This window comes from Dunckerocampus dactyliophorus, chromosome 12, assembly GCF_027744805.1.
Source record: "Dunckerocampus dactyliophorus isolate RoL2022-P2 chromosome 12, RoL_Ddac_1.1, whole genome shotgun sequence".
In the NCBI taxonomy this organism is placed as follows: Eukaryota; Metazoa; Chordata; class Actinopteri; order Syngnathiformes; family Syngnathidae; genus Dunckerocampus; species Dunckerocampus dactyliophorus.
Window position 1 is genome coordinate 8279377 of NC_072830.1, and position 18809 is coordinate 8298185.

Genomic DNA, 18809 nt, shown 5'->3' on the forward strand with positions numbered 1-18809 from the left:
TGGTAGATGGTGTTTGACACTTTGATGTGTGGGGGCGTGGGGTGTACTCACTTTTGTGAGATACTGAATATGCATAGACGTGATTTCTAACATTCCATGCTGTTGCTTTGAAAGACAACAGATGTAACACTCCCATTATCACCACAAATCCCATCGAGCCAAAGCATCCAGTCACTCTCCAGTCACAAGATAAATGCTTGTTGCCCTCTTAAACCACTGTAACAAAAAAATGAGCATGTCCTCATAACTCCCATTCAGGGTTTCTGAGTCTCCCGCAATCAGAGCCTGGCTGATGTTTGGTCCAGGTCCGGAGTTCACAGATCTCCATGGAATCATGTTTAATTCATGTAGAAATTTTCTCCTGGTGTATTCAGAGAAGTTTTGTGTGTGGCTCCTGCACATCCTGTCTGTCTCACTGTCTGTCTGTCTTTCTGCCTGCTCAGATGCCCGTCACGTCACTCTGCCCTTTGCTTTGGCCCATCAATGTCAACACTACATTCCTGTGTGGGCCTGATTTGTGATGTGTTCCTCTCACTTTTTCCTCTCTCGCCTCCGCGCTGCCTCTCCTTGGCTTCGCCGGTGATCAAATAGATTGACGCTAAAGACAGATGACGAGGAAATGTCAGATGGCGTTGGGGTCAGGAAGTAGCCGTAAGAAGTCGTTTATCTGTGTTGCTTTTGTGCCCGGTTGATTACAGAGCGCTGGCTGGGACTCCATTGGTTCTTTTGTTAAATTAAAAGTAGCAGATTTTCCAACAGCACCCTGGGGCTCTTTAAATGAATTGCCTCTTGTGGAACTCAAAAGGTTGAACAGGATTACAGCAAAAATTAGGGCTCTGATTGTACCGCTTTTGCCATCTATTGTTAAGTCAGTTTAACAGCAGAGACAACTGCTTGTTTGCTTTCTCATAAGCATGACAGAAAAAAAAACACACATTAACACCGAGTAATAACAACTGTAATTTGTCGAACATGTGCCCATTTTAACCTTACACTAGTGCTGTTTGCGTACTGTCTAATAGCCGCTGACATGTACTGACATGACAAATTGCGGCAATTTAAATGACAGAAGGAAAATAAATTTGCCTGCAGCGTTGGCACTTAACATCAGCACAACACTTGTGTACACGCATGTTTTTTTTCCCCACAACTTATGAAGGGGGTTTAGAAGGTAAACGGACCAGTGGACATACAGTATTGCATCTGCTTGCCTTTTTCTATCTGCTGCCTTGTGAAGGGTCAATATGGGGGAACATCCAGTTTTGACAGGATGGCTGAGTAACAATAATAATGTCTAAATTGTCTTATGTCTTGAAGGTGTTCAGCTTCAGTTGAGGATGGCGGGAGATTCCAGAGTCCTCATGGACCACAACATAGAGATAGGTGTCACACCTGCACAGGTAAAAAGCCAAGCCCGTCCATGAAATGGACTTAATAGATTATTGGAAAGAGGCTATTACACTGCCACCCCAGCCCCATCCCGTGAGCCGACTTCTGGTCGGGTAGTTGATGGGGCACATACACAACAATGGACGCGCAGTGATGCAACGGGAGAGAAAGTAACGCTGAGCAATTCCGAGGTCAGATTTCTTCGAGGAGCCATTTTTGTGATGCAAATGTATTACTCTTTTAAACGAAACTCTTCAAGTGGCCCCAACAACAAACCGGAACTACGTTCCTCATCACCAAAATCCGACCAGAGCTCAGCTCACGGGACAAAGTAGGGGGTAATTCTCTGTTGATGCACTACACTGCTGACAACTTCATGTCCGAAAATCCAAACTATCCCCTTAAAGCACCCGCAGAGGTAGATAAAGATGTCAGATGCCGACCACTGCAAATGCAGCTACTGCCAATCTGTGGTTAATAAAAACTACATCAGGAGGTTCCCTACAGCCACAGTTCATGTCAATATTTGTTCTTTTGTAGACCCTGAGGAGACAAAGAATTAAAGGTGGTGACAAATAAAGATTTGAGTTTGCGAGTGGTAAGAATGAGGACAAAAGGCTGTGCTGATTATAGATGACAAAGCCTAACTGAAGCGATTTCTTGAATTCAGATATGTGGAGTTTGCTTAGTGCTGCTCAGATTAAGAGTCAAGGCAAAGATGGCCTTGAAACAGATGGTGAAGCTCGGCCGTTCGTTATCTCTGCCCGATTCTGAGACAGACTGCAACTTGTCCTTCTGTCCCTCTTATTGGCCAGGAAAGCTCAATAAGAGAAAACATCACCTACTTACCAGCGCAGTGTGGAGAGACAACTAATGAATTAGTGTAAGGGCCGCCACCCCGCTCCAGGGACCGTGTTGACTTGAGAGGCCAGAGATTGGGTGGCACCGGTCTCGACAGCTTCATCAATCACTCAGTTAGCTCCAGCCCGACTCCAGGAAGAGAGTTTGTCTTTTATCTTGCCTTTCCCCTTTCGTGCAAAGCTTTTTAAAGTGTTTGTAAACTAGATGGCATCTTATCAGATGAAGCAAATCCAAAAATTAGGGGGTGTCTGCTTGTAGATCAAGGGGTTTGAGCACAGTTGGTTAAATGTAGTCCACGGACATCTAGTGAATGCGCAGTCATCAAAGGACTAATTGCACTACCAAGTCAATAAGCATCGTCTTTCAATTCCTCTTTGTCCAAACTTTCCTTAAATAAAGATCACCTCCAAATGATAGATGAACACTCAATAGTTGCTGGACTAAGTGAGTGTATTTCTTATTGAGAGGTGACACCTCAATGGAAGCTGCCAGTCTTGCATAAAACATAGCGTAGATTCCATTCTTTACTACAATCCAAGGCTTGACAAGGATGTTATTTACATACCTTACGACCATGGACCGCCTGAAATGCAAAGCTGAGTAGGAGTATACAATAATAGTAACTTTACTGAGGTTGTATCTCTGGAGAGTGATGAATCACAGGTGTCTGATTAGCGGCAAGAGAGCCGTTTTCTTGACTCAACATTTTTCAGTTGTCAACTCACACTGGAAAGTGGCAGTGTGTTGCCAGCATGTCCTTGGTCCCTTTGAAAGGCGCCGCTGCCCTCCATCAGCGTCATCTCATGTGTGCACAAGTCCAAAAATAGGGACAAGACCGTGACAGTCATTGATTTTCTTATTTGTGAACGTTGCAAATCATGCAAAGTTGGTATCGGTATAGGTATTGTATCGCTCATATCGGGGGGGACTGGAAAGCAAGTAGTCTTCATCGGAGAGCAGCAAGAGTGATCACTCTTTTTGAAGGATGTAATTAGTATCTATGGGGTGGATGGAGGATGCACGGCTGTTCCTGTGGAGGCCTGCCAGGATCCCAAGTGTGAGAGGAGAGGGGAACAGGGGAAGGAGAGGAAGCGGCAGTAGAGCCAGATCGGTTCTTTGGAGTTGGGCCAACAAAGACTCTGCATCCTTGTTTTTTTGTTATTGTTTTGTTGTAGGTTCTCGCCCTCGCTGATCCCATATACTGAAAAGCCACAGTTTAAGCCATAAGAGAGGGCCACATAAAAGTGCCTGGTCTGAACGGTAACCAATACAAAACGCTTGTCAACCAAGATTAATGAGTGCTAAAAAACAATCCAAAACCACATCAATGCGATACATGATGGGAATTTCTGGAGGCTGTAGTTTTTGAAGAATATATTAAGGTAACTATAGCTTCTAAAAATGACAGTTTAATAATATTAAACATGAAATGTTAGCGTCATGAATAGCCATGAGTCTACAAGTACACCATATAAAGATCCTTTTGTAAGTGCTTCCTGATTTATTGCAGTGAATTTTGCGGGAAAATCACATAAAAAGCATCACCCCAGTGATGACTGTAGCTTCAGAGACAACGCTAATGGAAAGATCAGTTATGGGTGTTCCTGTACTTCTGACACTGCATCTCCTTATCTGCCTTCTCCGTGCAGGTGAAGAAGCTTCCCAAACACTTACGGGAAGCCCAGATCTCGACAGAGAGAACGCACTTGATATCCGACCCGGCCAAGAAGCCACGTCAGCGCTACGTGCAAAAGGACGGCAAGTGCAACGTCCACCATGGAAACGTGCAAGAGACCTACAGATACCTCAGTGACTTGTTCACAACACTAGTCGACCTCCGCTGGCGTCTTAGTCTCTTTATTTTCACCCTGGTGTACGTCGTCAACTGGCTTTTCTTTGGATTTCTGTGGTGGCTGATTGCGCTCATCCGTGGGGATCTCGTGCATGCAGATGAAGAGGGCTGGACCCCCTGCGTGGAAAACCTGAACAGTTTTGTCTCGGCCTTCCTTTTCTCTATTGAGACAGAGACCACAATCGGTTACGGTTATCGTGTTATCACGGAAAAATGCCCTGAAGGCATCGTTCTGCTTTTGGTGCAGGCCATACTGGGTTCCATTGTCAATGCCATGATGGTGGGCTGCATGTTCGTCAAGATCTCACAGCCAAAGAACCGCGCCGAGACCCTCATGTTCTCGCACAACGCCGTCATATCGGTGCGAGACAACAAGATGTGCCTGATGTTTCGGGTGGGAGACCTGAGGAATTCTCACATTGTGGAAGCCTCCATCCGAGCAAAGCTGATCCGCTCGCAGCAGACAAAGGAGGGGGAGTTCATCCCGCTCAACCAAACGGACATAAACATCGGCTTCGACACAGGGGACGACCGACTGTTCCTGGTGTCGCCGCTCATCATCTCACATGAGATCAACGAGAAGAGTCCTTTCTGGGAAATGTCCCTGGCACAAATGGAGAAGGAGGAGTTTGAGATCGTGGTTATCCTGGAGGGCATGGTGGAGGCCACAGGTATGAAACTGGGTAGATGAGGAACACACTGATGGGTGGGAGGTCGACATAAGGTACATACAATGCATAGACCCAAATAGAAGAAAACGACAAAATGTGGAATATGGTACTTCTACAACAGGGGTGTCCAAATTGTGGCCCAGGGACCTTTTGTGGACTGCAGCTGTTTGTGTTGGCCTAAAAATCAAATTTTACACAAAGGAATAAATCTGCAGTAATTGTACAAGAATAAAGTCAAAATATTAAGAGAAAAAGTTGTAATCTAACAAGAAAAGGTCATAGTTTTACGAGGAGGAGGATATTGTGAGGAAAAATAACGTATAGTTTAAATGAAGAAAAAAGACGGGGGGTTTTAAACTGGCAATATTATAAAAAACAATAATGGTATGAGATATGTAAAAATATGGGAAAAAAGTCAATTGTGAGAAGAAAAATTACAAGAAGAAAGTTGAAACAGCTGGAAAACTGAAAAAACGAACAGAAATGAAAAAACAGCTGTCATTTTACAAAAAGAGTCAAAATATTCTGTGAAAAAAGTAGCAATTTTACGTTAACTCATACTAATATGAGGGAAACATTTTTTTACTTTTAGTAGCATAGAGCTGAAATATTAAAGAAATAATAAAGTCGCAATATTACATTTTTGGAAAATTAGGTTGGGGAAAACGTCATAACGGTAAATTTACAAAGATTATTTCAGAAGAAAGTTGAAATATTTGATAAATTTAAAAATCAGCAGCAAAAATGTCAGCGCAAAAACCAAAGTTGATACTAATAACACGCTCTTGCACCTACAGTATATCACAAAGCTGACAAATGATCAAAATGGCCCTTGCGCCCTTTCATTTTTTAGTATGTGGCCCTTGGTGGAAAAAGTTTGAAGGTAGATAGCGAGACGACAATCGGTACGCCAGTGGGACATGAAGTGAATGCAATTCAGCATTTGTTGAAGTGAAGATTTCCACGAGCTGACTCAGTTCTACAGAGATGCTGATGTTTATGTATCCAGCAGCTCTGCTTTTAAAAGTATGTGTCACTCAAACTAAGGCGCCCCACCGCCCATATTTCCACTGTTGCTACTTCAAGGTTGCATCTTTGATATATTGTTTATTTCAAAATGAGTTAAGTGTAGCTACCCACACTGTTGGTCGCTGTTTTGGGTAAATGCCAAGTTGTCCAAAACTGCTCCAGGGCTGGTTACGTTTAAAAAGGCAGACGGCGTCAGGTGCTTCTGTAAAGTTCCCAAAAATTTCCAGGCACAAGCTGACAATGTCAGGCATGACATCTTACTGAAAAATAACAAAAATGACAGTCATGGTGTAACATGGTAACGCTTCTCTTCCCGAATCGCTACATGCAGAAGGGTGCAAATTTGTCAAAAGATGACCCCGCCCCCCATACAGTTATGAGCTATTATTTTTCTGACACGCGTCCCACATGGCGGTGATGTGATTAAAACCCCATAAGTCGGATTAACTTGAAAATTGTCACACAGCTCAATGCACCCTACAAAACAACTGCTGTAACTTTAGGGTGTTTAGCCCGATCAGCACCTGACCAGCACATGCATTAGGCAAAACGTCTTTGCAGGGGAAACTAACTGTACATAAGTCATTGGCTATGGGTCTGTGGATTATACTGTTTAACTGAGGACATCTGTGTTGTGTTACATGTATGCTAGCATGTATTCCAACGCATTTTGAGCACAACCCATAGGTGTTCATTGGCGGCTCTAACAGGCTTTGAGTCTGTTTTGGCTGAAAGTATGCATTGTTGATATGCTTAAAGTGCTCATGACACCAAAATGTGAAACACAACATTGAAAGGCATTTCCTGTGTTTTTCGCCACTTCTTCGGGGTCTGGATGAGGAAGCAAGTCACCTCAGGTCCTCAGTCCCAACTTCTGCTTCACGACAATGCATTGTGATTATTATGCGCCACTTCGTGCCCGCTCGTTGTGTTGAAGGCTTTTGCCGGAAGACTCGAGGAGACGGAGTAAGCTTGTTGATCTTTCTAAAGGACACCATTCAACTCATCAGATGCGGGGAACTTTGGTGTACAAATGTTTGAATATTGCCCCGTAGATTAAAAAAAAAACCCTCAAAAACCCACAACACCGTGGAAAAGTGTGCCAAGTTGGGGTGTAACGATTCATTTTAATAATGATTTGATTCGTATCACAATTCAAGGACGACATCGGTTCATTTGGAACGACACGATCCGAAACAATTCGGTAACTTTAAATTGATTCAGTAACTTTTTTGCCAAAAATTCAACCAGTGTGACTGTGAAATAAGTACATGGATACTGGACAGTGCAGGTGAAGTTTCCTACATTCCCGTTGTTTTTTGTAAGGGAATCAGGCATAAATTATTAATAATGCTGACACTTTAGAATAAATTATCAATGAGTAAAAAAAAACTGTAAATACAAAATCTGCAATACAAAATCAGGATGAACAGAGGGTGGTACAGCTTGCCATGATTAATGACTTTAAATAGTGCAATCCAAACCTGCACTTTGCAACCAAAGGTGAGGGACATTATGCAAATTGCTCAGCAAATGAATGTGGTATGGTATCTTCAATTAGGTGATGAAACTTTCTCACCTGTACGGGCCGATGGCAGCAGGGGCTTTTTGTGTGTGTTGATAATCCTGATCCTCCTAATCAGAGCAGCTATTTGAACGAACAGTGCAGCAACTAGCAAGAATACAGAACGTTTTGCAGCAGACACACAGTATGTGTTTTGACCTGGAAAGTCCGCGCTGGATGAGGACGCCACGAAGCGTTACTGCCGTAAACCACCGTCTAGAGGCGTACATAACGTCCTTACTTTGCATATTGTCCCCATAAATGTCACTTAAAAAGACACCACGTACCACTTACCCGGAAGGCGATGACGTCACAGACAAGCAGAATGAATTGAGTAACGTTTAAGGTTTTTATCATTAGAAGTGGTAAAAAACACACATCCATATAAAGCTTGCTGTGCTTAAATCCAATGCTTTATTTCCTAGTAACGATTAAATCGATTGATTACCTTTTACGCGGTCGATATGCAGTGTCCCCTCGCTGTATTGCGGTTCACCGTATGAACGCTGTTACAGGCCTGGCCCTTTAAGAAGAATTGCATTGTGGGAAGTTGTGTCTCTCTCTTCTCTCTCTCGTCTGTCTGCACCGCCCATTGTCTTCTGCGTCCTGAATGGCTGTAGACCATTGTCAATCAAACACCTTCCTGCTGCCCTGCCATGTCTCCTGTGTCAAAATCACCACTTCCTGTCACTCCTATTTCATAATTGTTTATCTATGACATCAGTATGACAAAAATGTTTCATTAAGTGAGTACTTAGATTTAGTTGTTTTTGTTTTCAAACTTGTTTTGGTGTCATGAGCACTTTAATCTTTTTCAACTGAACATGCATTTATGTAATATGAGTTTTAGTCATTTTGAGATGCTTCAAACATCATTACAGGCCTGTCACAGTAATCAAATCAATTAACCGCACAATAAATAAAAACAAACTTGATGATTTTGCCGGCCGCAATAAATTGACATGTGCGTGCGTGTTTGTTGGCGCTACCGAGGCGCAAGCGAGTGCTGCAAGTGAGTGTCGTGAGGAGTAACGAGCAAGAAAAGGCAAATGGGTGATTCTCCTGAAAGGGCTCCCCAGCAAAGGAGAGTATTCACAGGCGTATCAGCGACAGGACAGTTAATTTCGAGGGCCACGACGCACAGACTACAGCGATTTGAAGCCATAGCCATGTGAAAATATAGTGCAAACATATTGAATAAACAGAGGAAACAGTGTGGAATATTTTCTTTGTGCCGCTTTCTTTGTGGATAAAACACAATATACTGTATATGTATACACATACATGTAGTACCTATATCATTGGTAATATTACCTTTTCCCCTACTTAAAAACAATTCGACATAAGAACGGTCGTGTGGAACCAATTGTGTTCGTTAGTTGGCGACTTAGTGTACAAATATTTTAGAAGATGAGCTGAAGCCGAACTGAAATGGTGTATGAATGTTCAAATGGAGCATGAATGTCTAAATGTGTTGAATGATGGTAGAAATGAGTGGAAGTGTAGAAAGAATTGGAAAAACGTAAGAACGGTAGAGCATAGAATGAATGCAAAAATTTGTAGTCTACGCGGAATTGTGCTGAAATGTAACATGAACAGAGGAAGAGTTTCTGTGACCTAAAGAATGCTCATTAGCACAATAGTGCTAAGTGTTTATATGTGTGTGTACGTATGAAAATGGATAAAAATGCTACTATGCTAATGTTAACATGCTAGTAATGCTAACATGCTAACATTAGCATGCTAACACCTAGCATGATAGCGCAATATACCGGGGCGGCTAAATGTGCCGAATGAGTTTAGAAGTTTGGAAGTAGTTAGAAGTCTTTAAATCAAAGGCATTTTGCATTCCGAAAATGGGAATGCATGAAAAAGTGGGAGTTCTTGTTATGTGGAAAATGGCATGATTGTCCTTAATTAGTTGATGCTTAGATGCTTTGATGTTGGAACGGTGTAAATCGGGTGAGAAACGTGGAAGTAGTTAGAACTCTTTAGACCAAAGGCATTTTGCGTTCTGGAAGAAAAAAAATGTAAATTTTTGTAGCAGCAGGTAATTAGTTTTTAAATAGTTTTAGGTAATTTGTTTTAAACAGAATGAGTGTATTTTAGCAAGAATGTTCTGAATTAGTTGATTGGTTGAGAAATGTGGAAGTATTTAGGAGTCGTTAGATCAAAGGCATTTCGTGTTCCCACGGAACACTGTGTCCATTTTTGTTCAGTATAGATATTGAAAGCCTGAATGTCTCAAACTTGTTGAACAGTTTGATGTTGGAATGGCTTGAATCAGTTGAGAAATGTGGCAGTAGTAGCAGTTAATTAGTTTTAGCAAAAAAGGTGAATTTTGGGAAAATTTTGAATTTTTACTCAGTATAAATATTGGGAGTCTGAAAGTCGTGAACGTGTTGAACAGTTTGATGTTGGAGTGGCTTTATTCGTTTGAGAAATTTAATCGGCCGTCCATTGGAAGAAGCCCATTGAAACAAAGGAGCATTAGTAGAAATTTTAAATTTTGCAAAAATTTACAGTTTTTACAATTTTTACAATTTTCATACTGTGGCTCATAGAATGATTGTTCTGACTTTGTTGAATGGTTTGATGTTGGAATGAGGTGAATCAGATGAGAAATGTGAAAATAGTAGCATCTTCGTAAAGGTAACTAGTGTTACAAAAAAACACAAGAATTTTGCAAAATTTAAATTTTTGTTTAATTTCAAAAATAGATTGAATGAATGTTGTCAATGTGTTGAACAGTTTGATGTTGGAATGGCTTGAATCAGTTGAGATATGTGGACTGTGAAACTTTTCTTAGAAAAAGAAAAATGCGGATTCCGGAAAATTGGAACATTTTGAAAACTTGGAAAAAGTGGGAGTTTTTTGAATGCCTAAAATAGTGAATTTTGAAGGGCTTAGTTTGTGGAACATTTTCATGATTGGAATGTTTTGAATTTGTTGAAAAATCCAGGAACTGTGGATGTTTGAAAAATGGCCCATTCATTTTCAATAGGAACATTTTGTGTAAATTTTAGAATTTTGGGAAATGTGAACATTTTAGAAACATGGCGAAAAGAGAGCACACGCTGCGTGAATAAGTGGAACATTTTTGTTTTGAAATATTTGGAATAAGTTGAAAAATGTGGCCTGTGGAAGCGGCCGAAAAATGAGACGGAATAAAAAGAAGAAGAATTGGTGCAGAATGCCTTTGAAGGCATTCACACAATACGGTAGGGATGTAAATCTCTGTGATAAACAATTTGATACGCAACTATGATAACTACATCAAATTTTAAAGGGACAAATTTTGGAAAGAAGGGCACTGAAAGTCCAGACTCGTACTGGTGGATGGTGGGTCTGTATTCATTTTGTGCTTTAAATTTTATGTTGTTCCTGTGTAAGTTTTATACAATACATAACAAAAAAGATCAATTGGATCACTACAATGTACATATGTTTTACTGCTGTGACTAGCTAGTTGCTGCTAATGCTAGCATTGCTAGCTCTCCAGCCATGCTACCAATTTTGACATAAGCCCCTATATAGCTATCCTCGGTTATGACGTTAACTAGCAGCTCGTACCCATATTTTAGCTTGCATCTAAAAGTTAGTTCAGACACTCGTATGCCAAGATACCAAAAGGCAACAAAAAAATACCGGCAGTGCTTCAGTACCTTCTCGCAGCTCACGTCTGTCTGGCAGGTCGACGTAGTCCGTGACAATTCAAATCACAGCGACAGTAGAAACAAATAACTTTGGTCTTGTTGCGAGAGCCAGAAATTAAAGTTGATGGCTTTTGATACGGTGTACTGGCATTATTATGCCATATATTATCATTACATTCATGAAAAAAATGACCTCAAAATAATGTTGACAATAATATCGTTTATCGTCAATAATTTGTAGGACAATTCTCGCCCAGCAAAATGTGTTATTGTGACAGGCCTACATGCCACTAATGCATAGCACTGGATGGAGTTTGCGTCAGTAAATGAGGCACACTGGCTGATGGGGAGGGTGTGCACTGCTCGGCAAATGTGTAGAAAGCACAGCGCTCCCTGATGCAATCAGGCATGGCTTTGCATGCATCTGAACATTTCTGCTCTATTTCCTGTTTGATTTTTTCAAATATATATATATATTTTCCTCCCGTAAGTACTAGTCGTCATCATGCTCCCTGATCACACTCTGCTGGATACTTGACTCAGCCATTAAATCATCGCCTTGCCTCAGCAGCACAAACCAGCGTAGCGTTCGGGGGTTATATGTCGTCACTGTCCTTGACCGCTGGGCAAGCGGCCAAGCTGACCATTTCTTATCCCATCCCCCTTGCAATCTCCCCCTGAGACTCTTAAACTGGTCACAAGCCTAAGATGGACAAATGCATAACAAGCTGGGTTACTATCACAATTTGTCATCACATTACTGGTGTTAACGGTCTATAAATACGACTTGTAGTTGTGCATTCTGCACCTATTACTTCAATGAGGCACTTAGACCATGCCTTTTTAACAGCAGCTCTGTAAATGTTCAGTCATATAATTGCACATCACTAAATATTTGAAAAGGGAAGAATCCTCCTTTCAAAAGGTTTAATTTTCCTTGCCAGAGAAGTGATATTACACTGGACAAATATGAATTTGAAAGAAAATTAATGAAGGATACCAGAGCGAAGGACGGCCCCTATCCTAAGTAGGGATGTCCCGATCCGATCTTCAGGAATGGGATCGGCTGCCGATCCGCTGGATTTTGAAGATCGGATAATATTGGCTTCCGCCGTGGGATTGAGACAATCCGGTTGTCGTGTAATGTTTGTAACTCTGGGCCACACTCGAACACAGTAGGTGCGGTAATGAGCCTCAAAGCTGGTTGCCATTGGACTCCCGCCACCCGCAAGAAGAAGAAAAAGCAACACCACCATGCAGACATGTCCGCGGTGTAAGTTAGTTTTACGTTGGATAGTCTGCTCCGTAGCTACAGCGGTAGTTCCCCCTCACTGTGCCCGGCCTGCTGTGTCATGGTGCGGGGAGCTCACACGGGAAGTGCTGATCGGTTGTTCATACTAGGGACTGTCAATAAATTACTATTGCACTGAAGACAGTTTGTTAAAAAAAATTAATATATTCTAAATCACACCACAAATTGATCTACAACCATGTCAAATGATTAGTCCTACCCTAAAAGTATTTTGCACACCCATTTTTTCCAATTTTATATTTCATTGGTTGTCACAAAAGCCAAACAATATTGTTGGTCAGGCTGTGTAACAAAAATTCAGCAATACTTTGGTTGCATTATTTTAACGCTTTGTTACAGAATACAGGATCGACTCGGCTAGACTATAAAAAAAATTTGGAGCGGATCGGAAGCCAAAAAATGTGGACCGGGACATCCCTAATCCTAAACACGTACTCCAGCTGTGCAGATCGACTGTGAATTTTTTCACCCAATGTGAGTGCAAAGTGCATCTTACAGTATAAAACAGGCAGTATAGACAACGACAACAACAACCAAAGGCAGGTTGGTTTAGATCGCAGCTGACCACAAACAGCAAAACTATCCAATCATACCCTGTGGGCGTCCATGTTTGCAGTCACTATATTCCCGTTTATTGTTATGACAACTTCTAAGCAAACATCTCGGTGACGATGCCGCAGTTGTTCGGAGTTTCTGTGCCAGAGGCCCGCTCGTGTGTGTGCCCATGTTGCGACAACAAACCTTGTTTTCGTTATCAAAAGGTCCCTGACGATAGTTACGTTTTATGACAGCTTTGTCACTCCGTTTCCGTCGCCGTGTTTTATTTGTACATGAAATAAAGCCTGTTTTATGCTGCGTAATACAGTTTTTATGTTACGGCGGACCTCAGAACGAGTACTAGATGTTCTCTGACTGCCGATAGAAACAAATCAAAGTTAGTAATGTAGTATCCAATGCATTTATGAACTTGAATGTGGCCCCTGGGTTTACAGTTTATTTTTTTATTGGGGGGGGGGTATTGGGAGGGTAAGAGGGTGTCATTTAGACAAAACACATACACTAACATAACTACTGTATGTACAGCTTAGTGTTATAGAATGACAAATGCGATGGCTCTTTGTCAGTTATACTAGTGCAGGGGTGTCCACGGCGTGGCCCAGGCGCCATTTGCGGCCCATAGCTGTTTTTTTACTGGCCCGCAGCAGATTCTAAAAATATAATTTAAACAAGAAAACTAAAAATAAACAGCGAAAATGGAAAAAATCAGCAGTAATTTGACAGGAATAAATATAGAATCAAAATATAATATAATATATAATATAAATATAATATATATAAATATAAAGTCAAAATATTAAGAAACAAATGTTGTACTTAACGAGAACATTTTATGACAATGTCGTAATATGAGTTTATAATATATTATTTTTTGTATGAAAATCAAACAACAGATAAAGTTAAATAAATTTGGTTGGTAAATGTTAGAATATTATGGAAAGATATTCTAAATATTATGGGAATAAAGTCATAATATTAGTAGAAGAAAATGAAAATTTACTTACATTATCGATGTCCAATTACAAAGCCATAAGCCCACAGTTTTTATGTATCAAAACGATGTGATTGTCTGTATTCTCCAAGAGTGCCAATTAAAATACAGTAGAGCTGCAATGATGAATCAATAGTTCATCATTTATCCAATGAATTCATACTATTTTGGTATTTAACATGTATACATCTTCTGATTTAAGCTACTCAGATGTGAATATTTTTTTAATGTCCTTAGTTAATCATGAAAGCAGACCTATTATCTTTGTGTTTTCGGCAAAACAAGAAGTATACCATTTGTGTTTGGTTGGTAAAATACAGTGGAACCTCGGTTTTCATCATTAATCCGACAAAAGAGGTCCAACAAAAATGTCCAAAAAGAGAGGCAATTTTTCCCATAGGAAATCATGTACATCCAATTCATGTGTTTCAGACAACAAAAAATATTTAAAAAATAGATTTCAGAGAGAATAATTTAGAATGCAGAAAAAAATGTCAAATAAGGGATGCTCCGATCAGGGTTTAATGTTGCTGATTCTGATCATCCAGGACTGAAACCAGCCGATACATATCACATGGATTAACTATACATTTTTCAACGTATTTATAATGAGTGCAATTGGGTGCCGTATAAAAGGTTAAAAGTCAGGACAATTCCAAGGTCCCTTGATTGCCAGGGGTCCCAAAAAATAGGCAGTTACTAATAAAATTAGTTATGAATTAATAAAGCGGGTGGGGCAACATGATTAGGTTCCTCATGGCAGACATGATTCATTTTGTTTTTAAGGAAAGTGGGAGGACGACACTGCCCAAAATGTTAGTTAGGGCAAGACACTACACTGCACCAAAGGATCGCTTCGAGCTGCAAAGTGCTAGCCACAGGTGGTTGCCGTTGAAAGGCATTTATCGGCATATGCCTATCATGCAATTTTTTTTTACGGAAATCGGCCGATACTGATCGGTGGATGATCTATCGGCGCATCCCTGTGCAAAATAATTATAAATGGCAAACGGGTGGAACTTACTGTTGAGATGGACTTCCTGTACATCTTGGCAAGATTGAATTCAATAGTGTTCCTCAAATTGATAGCACCTGCAACTTTATTTGGCCCCATGGCAGGTTATTTTGAAGCCTCACCAATACAAAAAAAAAAAAAATGCACAGACAGCGAGTGTCAGCAAGGCCTAGGGTGCTTTATTTGGGCACTTGAGTTTGCAGAACGATACAGTGCAGGGCGAACGGACTAGTTCGCCACGTGCAGTATTGTACAAAACCTGAGGCAAAATTTTAGGAAATATTTTCAACAAAAAAACAATTGGTACCTAAACTGGTTGCGTGCAAGGTTTGATTGTATGTTTTATTACATCTAATAGTTTAGCATTTCACTTTACATTGATCCCACTAGATTTGCGTGCGAGAGCTAAGAGACGTTCAACACCTTCAAAGCAAAGCCCACTCATTTTACTTTGCTGTCATGCAGTACCTCAAGTGCCAACAACCTTGATCATATCAAGCTTATGAGTTTACATATTTTACATGAAAAGCATCATTTCACCCAGATGATTCTAATTGGGAGTTTAACACTCCGTGGCTAACTATGATTTATTGTAAACATTATCAGTGCGATGCTTTAAGTTTCCATCTACAGGCAAAATACATGCCGCTGCGTTTCCGACTAGATTGTGAATCATCATTTTCTTTTATTATTTGACACGAAGAACCCCTGAGCTGCAACATTTTTGGTACAGGAATGAATCAATCGTGAGTAGTCCGTATCGTGCGGGCCGAAACCGAGCTCATGAGATGACTAAGAACTTGGAAGCCTTGAGGGGACCATGTAAAGTCCCCAAGAGACACACAAGGGCGACTTCCACCAGCAACAAAGCTTAGTCAGCGCGAGACACGAGCGTGCACGGGAAGCCTTGAGGGCCAGACACAAGGGCAAAATACACGAGAAAGCAACAACAAACACGCGGAGATGTCGTTTTTCTCACTGTACAAGCACTTGACACGACAACACGTGTGAGCTACCACAGTTACAAGAAATCTCGTGGAAATAAGCACAGACATGGTAATTACTTCTGACTTCCACACTCGCTCAGGTGGACGCATGTGGGGGAAAAAAAACGGCTAATGATCGCTTCGTCCCATTAAGTCAGCATGCACAATAGCAGGAAGTGGAGCACAGTTTTAATTATGTTTTATGTTTCTACTTAGATAGGTTAAAAGGTCTACCTTGAAAGGGTACTTCCATACCAGACGTCTGGATGACTTTCATGCGATGCAGTTATCAGTGTTATTGATCCACCTAAGTGACCTTATACAGTATTTAATATATATGTTATATACTTTCTTGCTTACATGAATGCTCAAAGTTGTGTTAGATCCTAAAGATCTAAGAGCCCTCCACATCATAACGTGAAAAAATTAGGACAAGTCTGACCCCGTTAGTTGGATCGATTCGAATTTCGTCACACAGGTCAATGTGCTCTACCAAACACCACAAAATTTGGCACACACTTTTAGAGGACTGACAAGCACGTCTGCAAGATCTGAGCAAAACTGAAAAAAACATGGCCGCCATTAATCAAAACATCTTTGGATTTACCCACTGATTGTCCAGAACTCACTACTTGTCTAGTGATACAAAAACTTGTACTTGTATTTGAGTATACAGTAATCGCTTGTTTACCACAGTTAATCGGTTCCAGGCCTGACCGTGATAAGTGAATTTACGCAAGGTAGGATTCCTTATTTAAATGGAATATTTTTATAGTTAGAGCAATGAAAACCTGTTTATGACCCTGAAAATAAATTGTTAGAGCCCTCTAGAGATGAAATAACACCCCTATGGTCACTTTTATACTCTTGTTACCCAATATTAGTAGACATAACAGAAAAAAAGCCATTTAAAAAACATAAATAAGATTCACACTCGTGTGTGGTCCTGTAAATGTGTTCTGGTGGCGCAGATAGGAAGTGATGTCGGGCGTTCAGAGTTGAGTTTTAGCTTGGTGTGGGCTACGGCTGCAACAGTAACCCGTTTTAGGGATTATTGTGGCCATTACAAAATAATTCAAACCTGTAGTACCTGCTCTTCCGGCGATCACGTCGGTTAAGTATCATTACCAGTACCAGTAACATGACCAGTGTAAAATCCTACATGTCAAATACTATATTGATATAGTATTTATTCTAATTATTATTAGCATACCAGTAGTTTATTTGGTTTCAAAAAATGTTGACAAGAATAACAATAAACATTTCAAAATGCACCTGCATTGTTTTGTGGCTCGGTTAAGTAAAAAAAAGTTTGTTTCTCCTGTCATATTTTTTCATTGTACTTTTCTTAAAATTAATATCAAAATCTCATTTCACCCCATTCTCGTGGACCCAATCTTGTGTAGGGACTGCCTAATTTACATCATTGTTCGATCGCTAGCAGTGTGGCTCTTTAGTGCTGTAAGTTTTCTCCCCGACAAAACACAATGTCCAGGATATGACTTTAACGCTTTAACGATATGACTCCTGATGACATTAATGCCCTGACTAATGCCCACTCACAACCGCTGACTGATGAAGACCTGGCAGAGATGACGAGGCCACCAAGTGAGGATGAGGGAGAAGAGGGAGAAGAGGACACAGGTGTTGATAAAGACGAGGAGCATGGACTAGCACTTGATCGCTTGGCAACAGTGGTGATAATGTCCAATGAACTTCAGCAAGCTGCACAAGAATGGGACCCTCTGATGTTTCGTTCATTACAGTTCTCAAATATAATCGAAGGGGGCATGTCTGTTTATGAGAATATTCTGGCCCAGAAGAAAAAAAAAAAAAAAAAGAGAGCCAACAACTACCCATAACTATGTTCTTCACTTGCAAAAAGACACCTGCACCAATGGCTAAAAGCTATCATATTTTTCTTTTTATAGGAAAACGTTTATACTGGATTAAGCAGAAGAAAATGGATGGAGGGTTTTACAGCTTTAAAACATATCCTGTATAATAAACGAAAAAACATATCCTGTGAACGAAAAATCACAAACTGTAAACAAAAAAAAACATACATGAAAAAACATCCTGTACATGAAAAAATATATAATGAACGAAAAAACATTTTAAAAAAAAGTTTTAAAAAAAATCTACTTATACTACACGGATTTCACTTAACACGGGTATTTTTTGGAACCTAACCCCCGCGTTAAATGAGGGAACACTGTATATCAGTCTGGAAAAGGTTACAAAGCCATTTCTGAAGCTTTGGGACTCCAGCGAACCACAGTGAAAGCAATTTTCCACAAATGGCAAAAACATGGAACAGTGGTGAACCTTCCCAAAATGACCGCAAGAGCGCAGCGACGACTCATCCAAGACGTCACAAAAGACCCCACAGCAGCATCCAAAAAACTGCAGGCCTCACTTGCCTCAGTAAAGGTCAGTGTTCATGACTCCACCATAAGAAAGACACGGCCTGCATGGCAGAGTTACAAAACCAAAACCACTGCTGAACAAAAAAATCCACTAAAGCTCATCTAAATTTTGCCAGAAAACATGATAAACTTGATCCCCAAGACCTTTGGGAAAATACTCTGTGGAAAATTGAAAAGCTGAACTTTTTGAAAAGTGTGTGTAAAAGTAACGCCGCATTTCAGAAAAAGATCATACCAACAGTAAAATATGGTGGTGGTACTGTGGTGGTCTGGGGCTGTTTTGCTGCTTCAGGACCTGGAAGACTTGCTGTGATAAGTGTAAGCATGAATTCTGCTGAAGGAGAATGTACGGCCATCTGTTGGTGACCTCAAGCTGAAACCAACTTGGGTTCTGCAGCAGGACAATGATTCAAAACACACCAGCAAGTCCACCTCTGAATGGCTGAAGAAAAACAAAATTAAGACTTTGGACTGGCCAAGTCCTGACCTGAATCCT

At 40.7% G+C, this 18809-nt stretch overlaps 1 protein-coding gene across 2 annotated transcripts in view; it reads left to right on the top strand.

Moving 5' to 3' along the window:
* kcnj5 (potassium inwardly rectifying channel subfamily J member 5) overlaps nt 1-18809 on the top strand; it is a 43784-nt gene that overhangs the window by 12962 nt on the left and 12013 nt on the right. The window contains exons 2-3 of one of the 2 annotated variants that reach the window (XM_054794867.1): nt 1318-1400; nt 3900-4773. In XM_054794867.1, coding sequence (XP_054650842.1) covers nt 1338-1400; nt 3900-4773 — 937 coding nt within the window. In that variant the 5' untranslated portion in view covers nt 1318-1337. The remainder of the gene's footprint in view (nt 1-1317; nt 1401-3899; nt 4774-18809) is intronic. The other variant, XM_054794868.1, reaches the window with a different exon arrangement.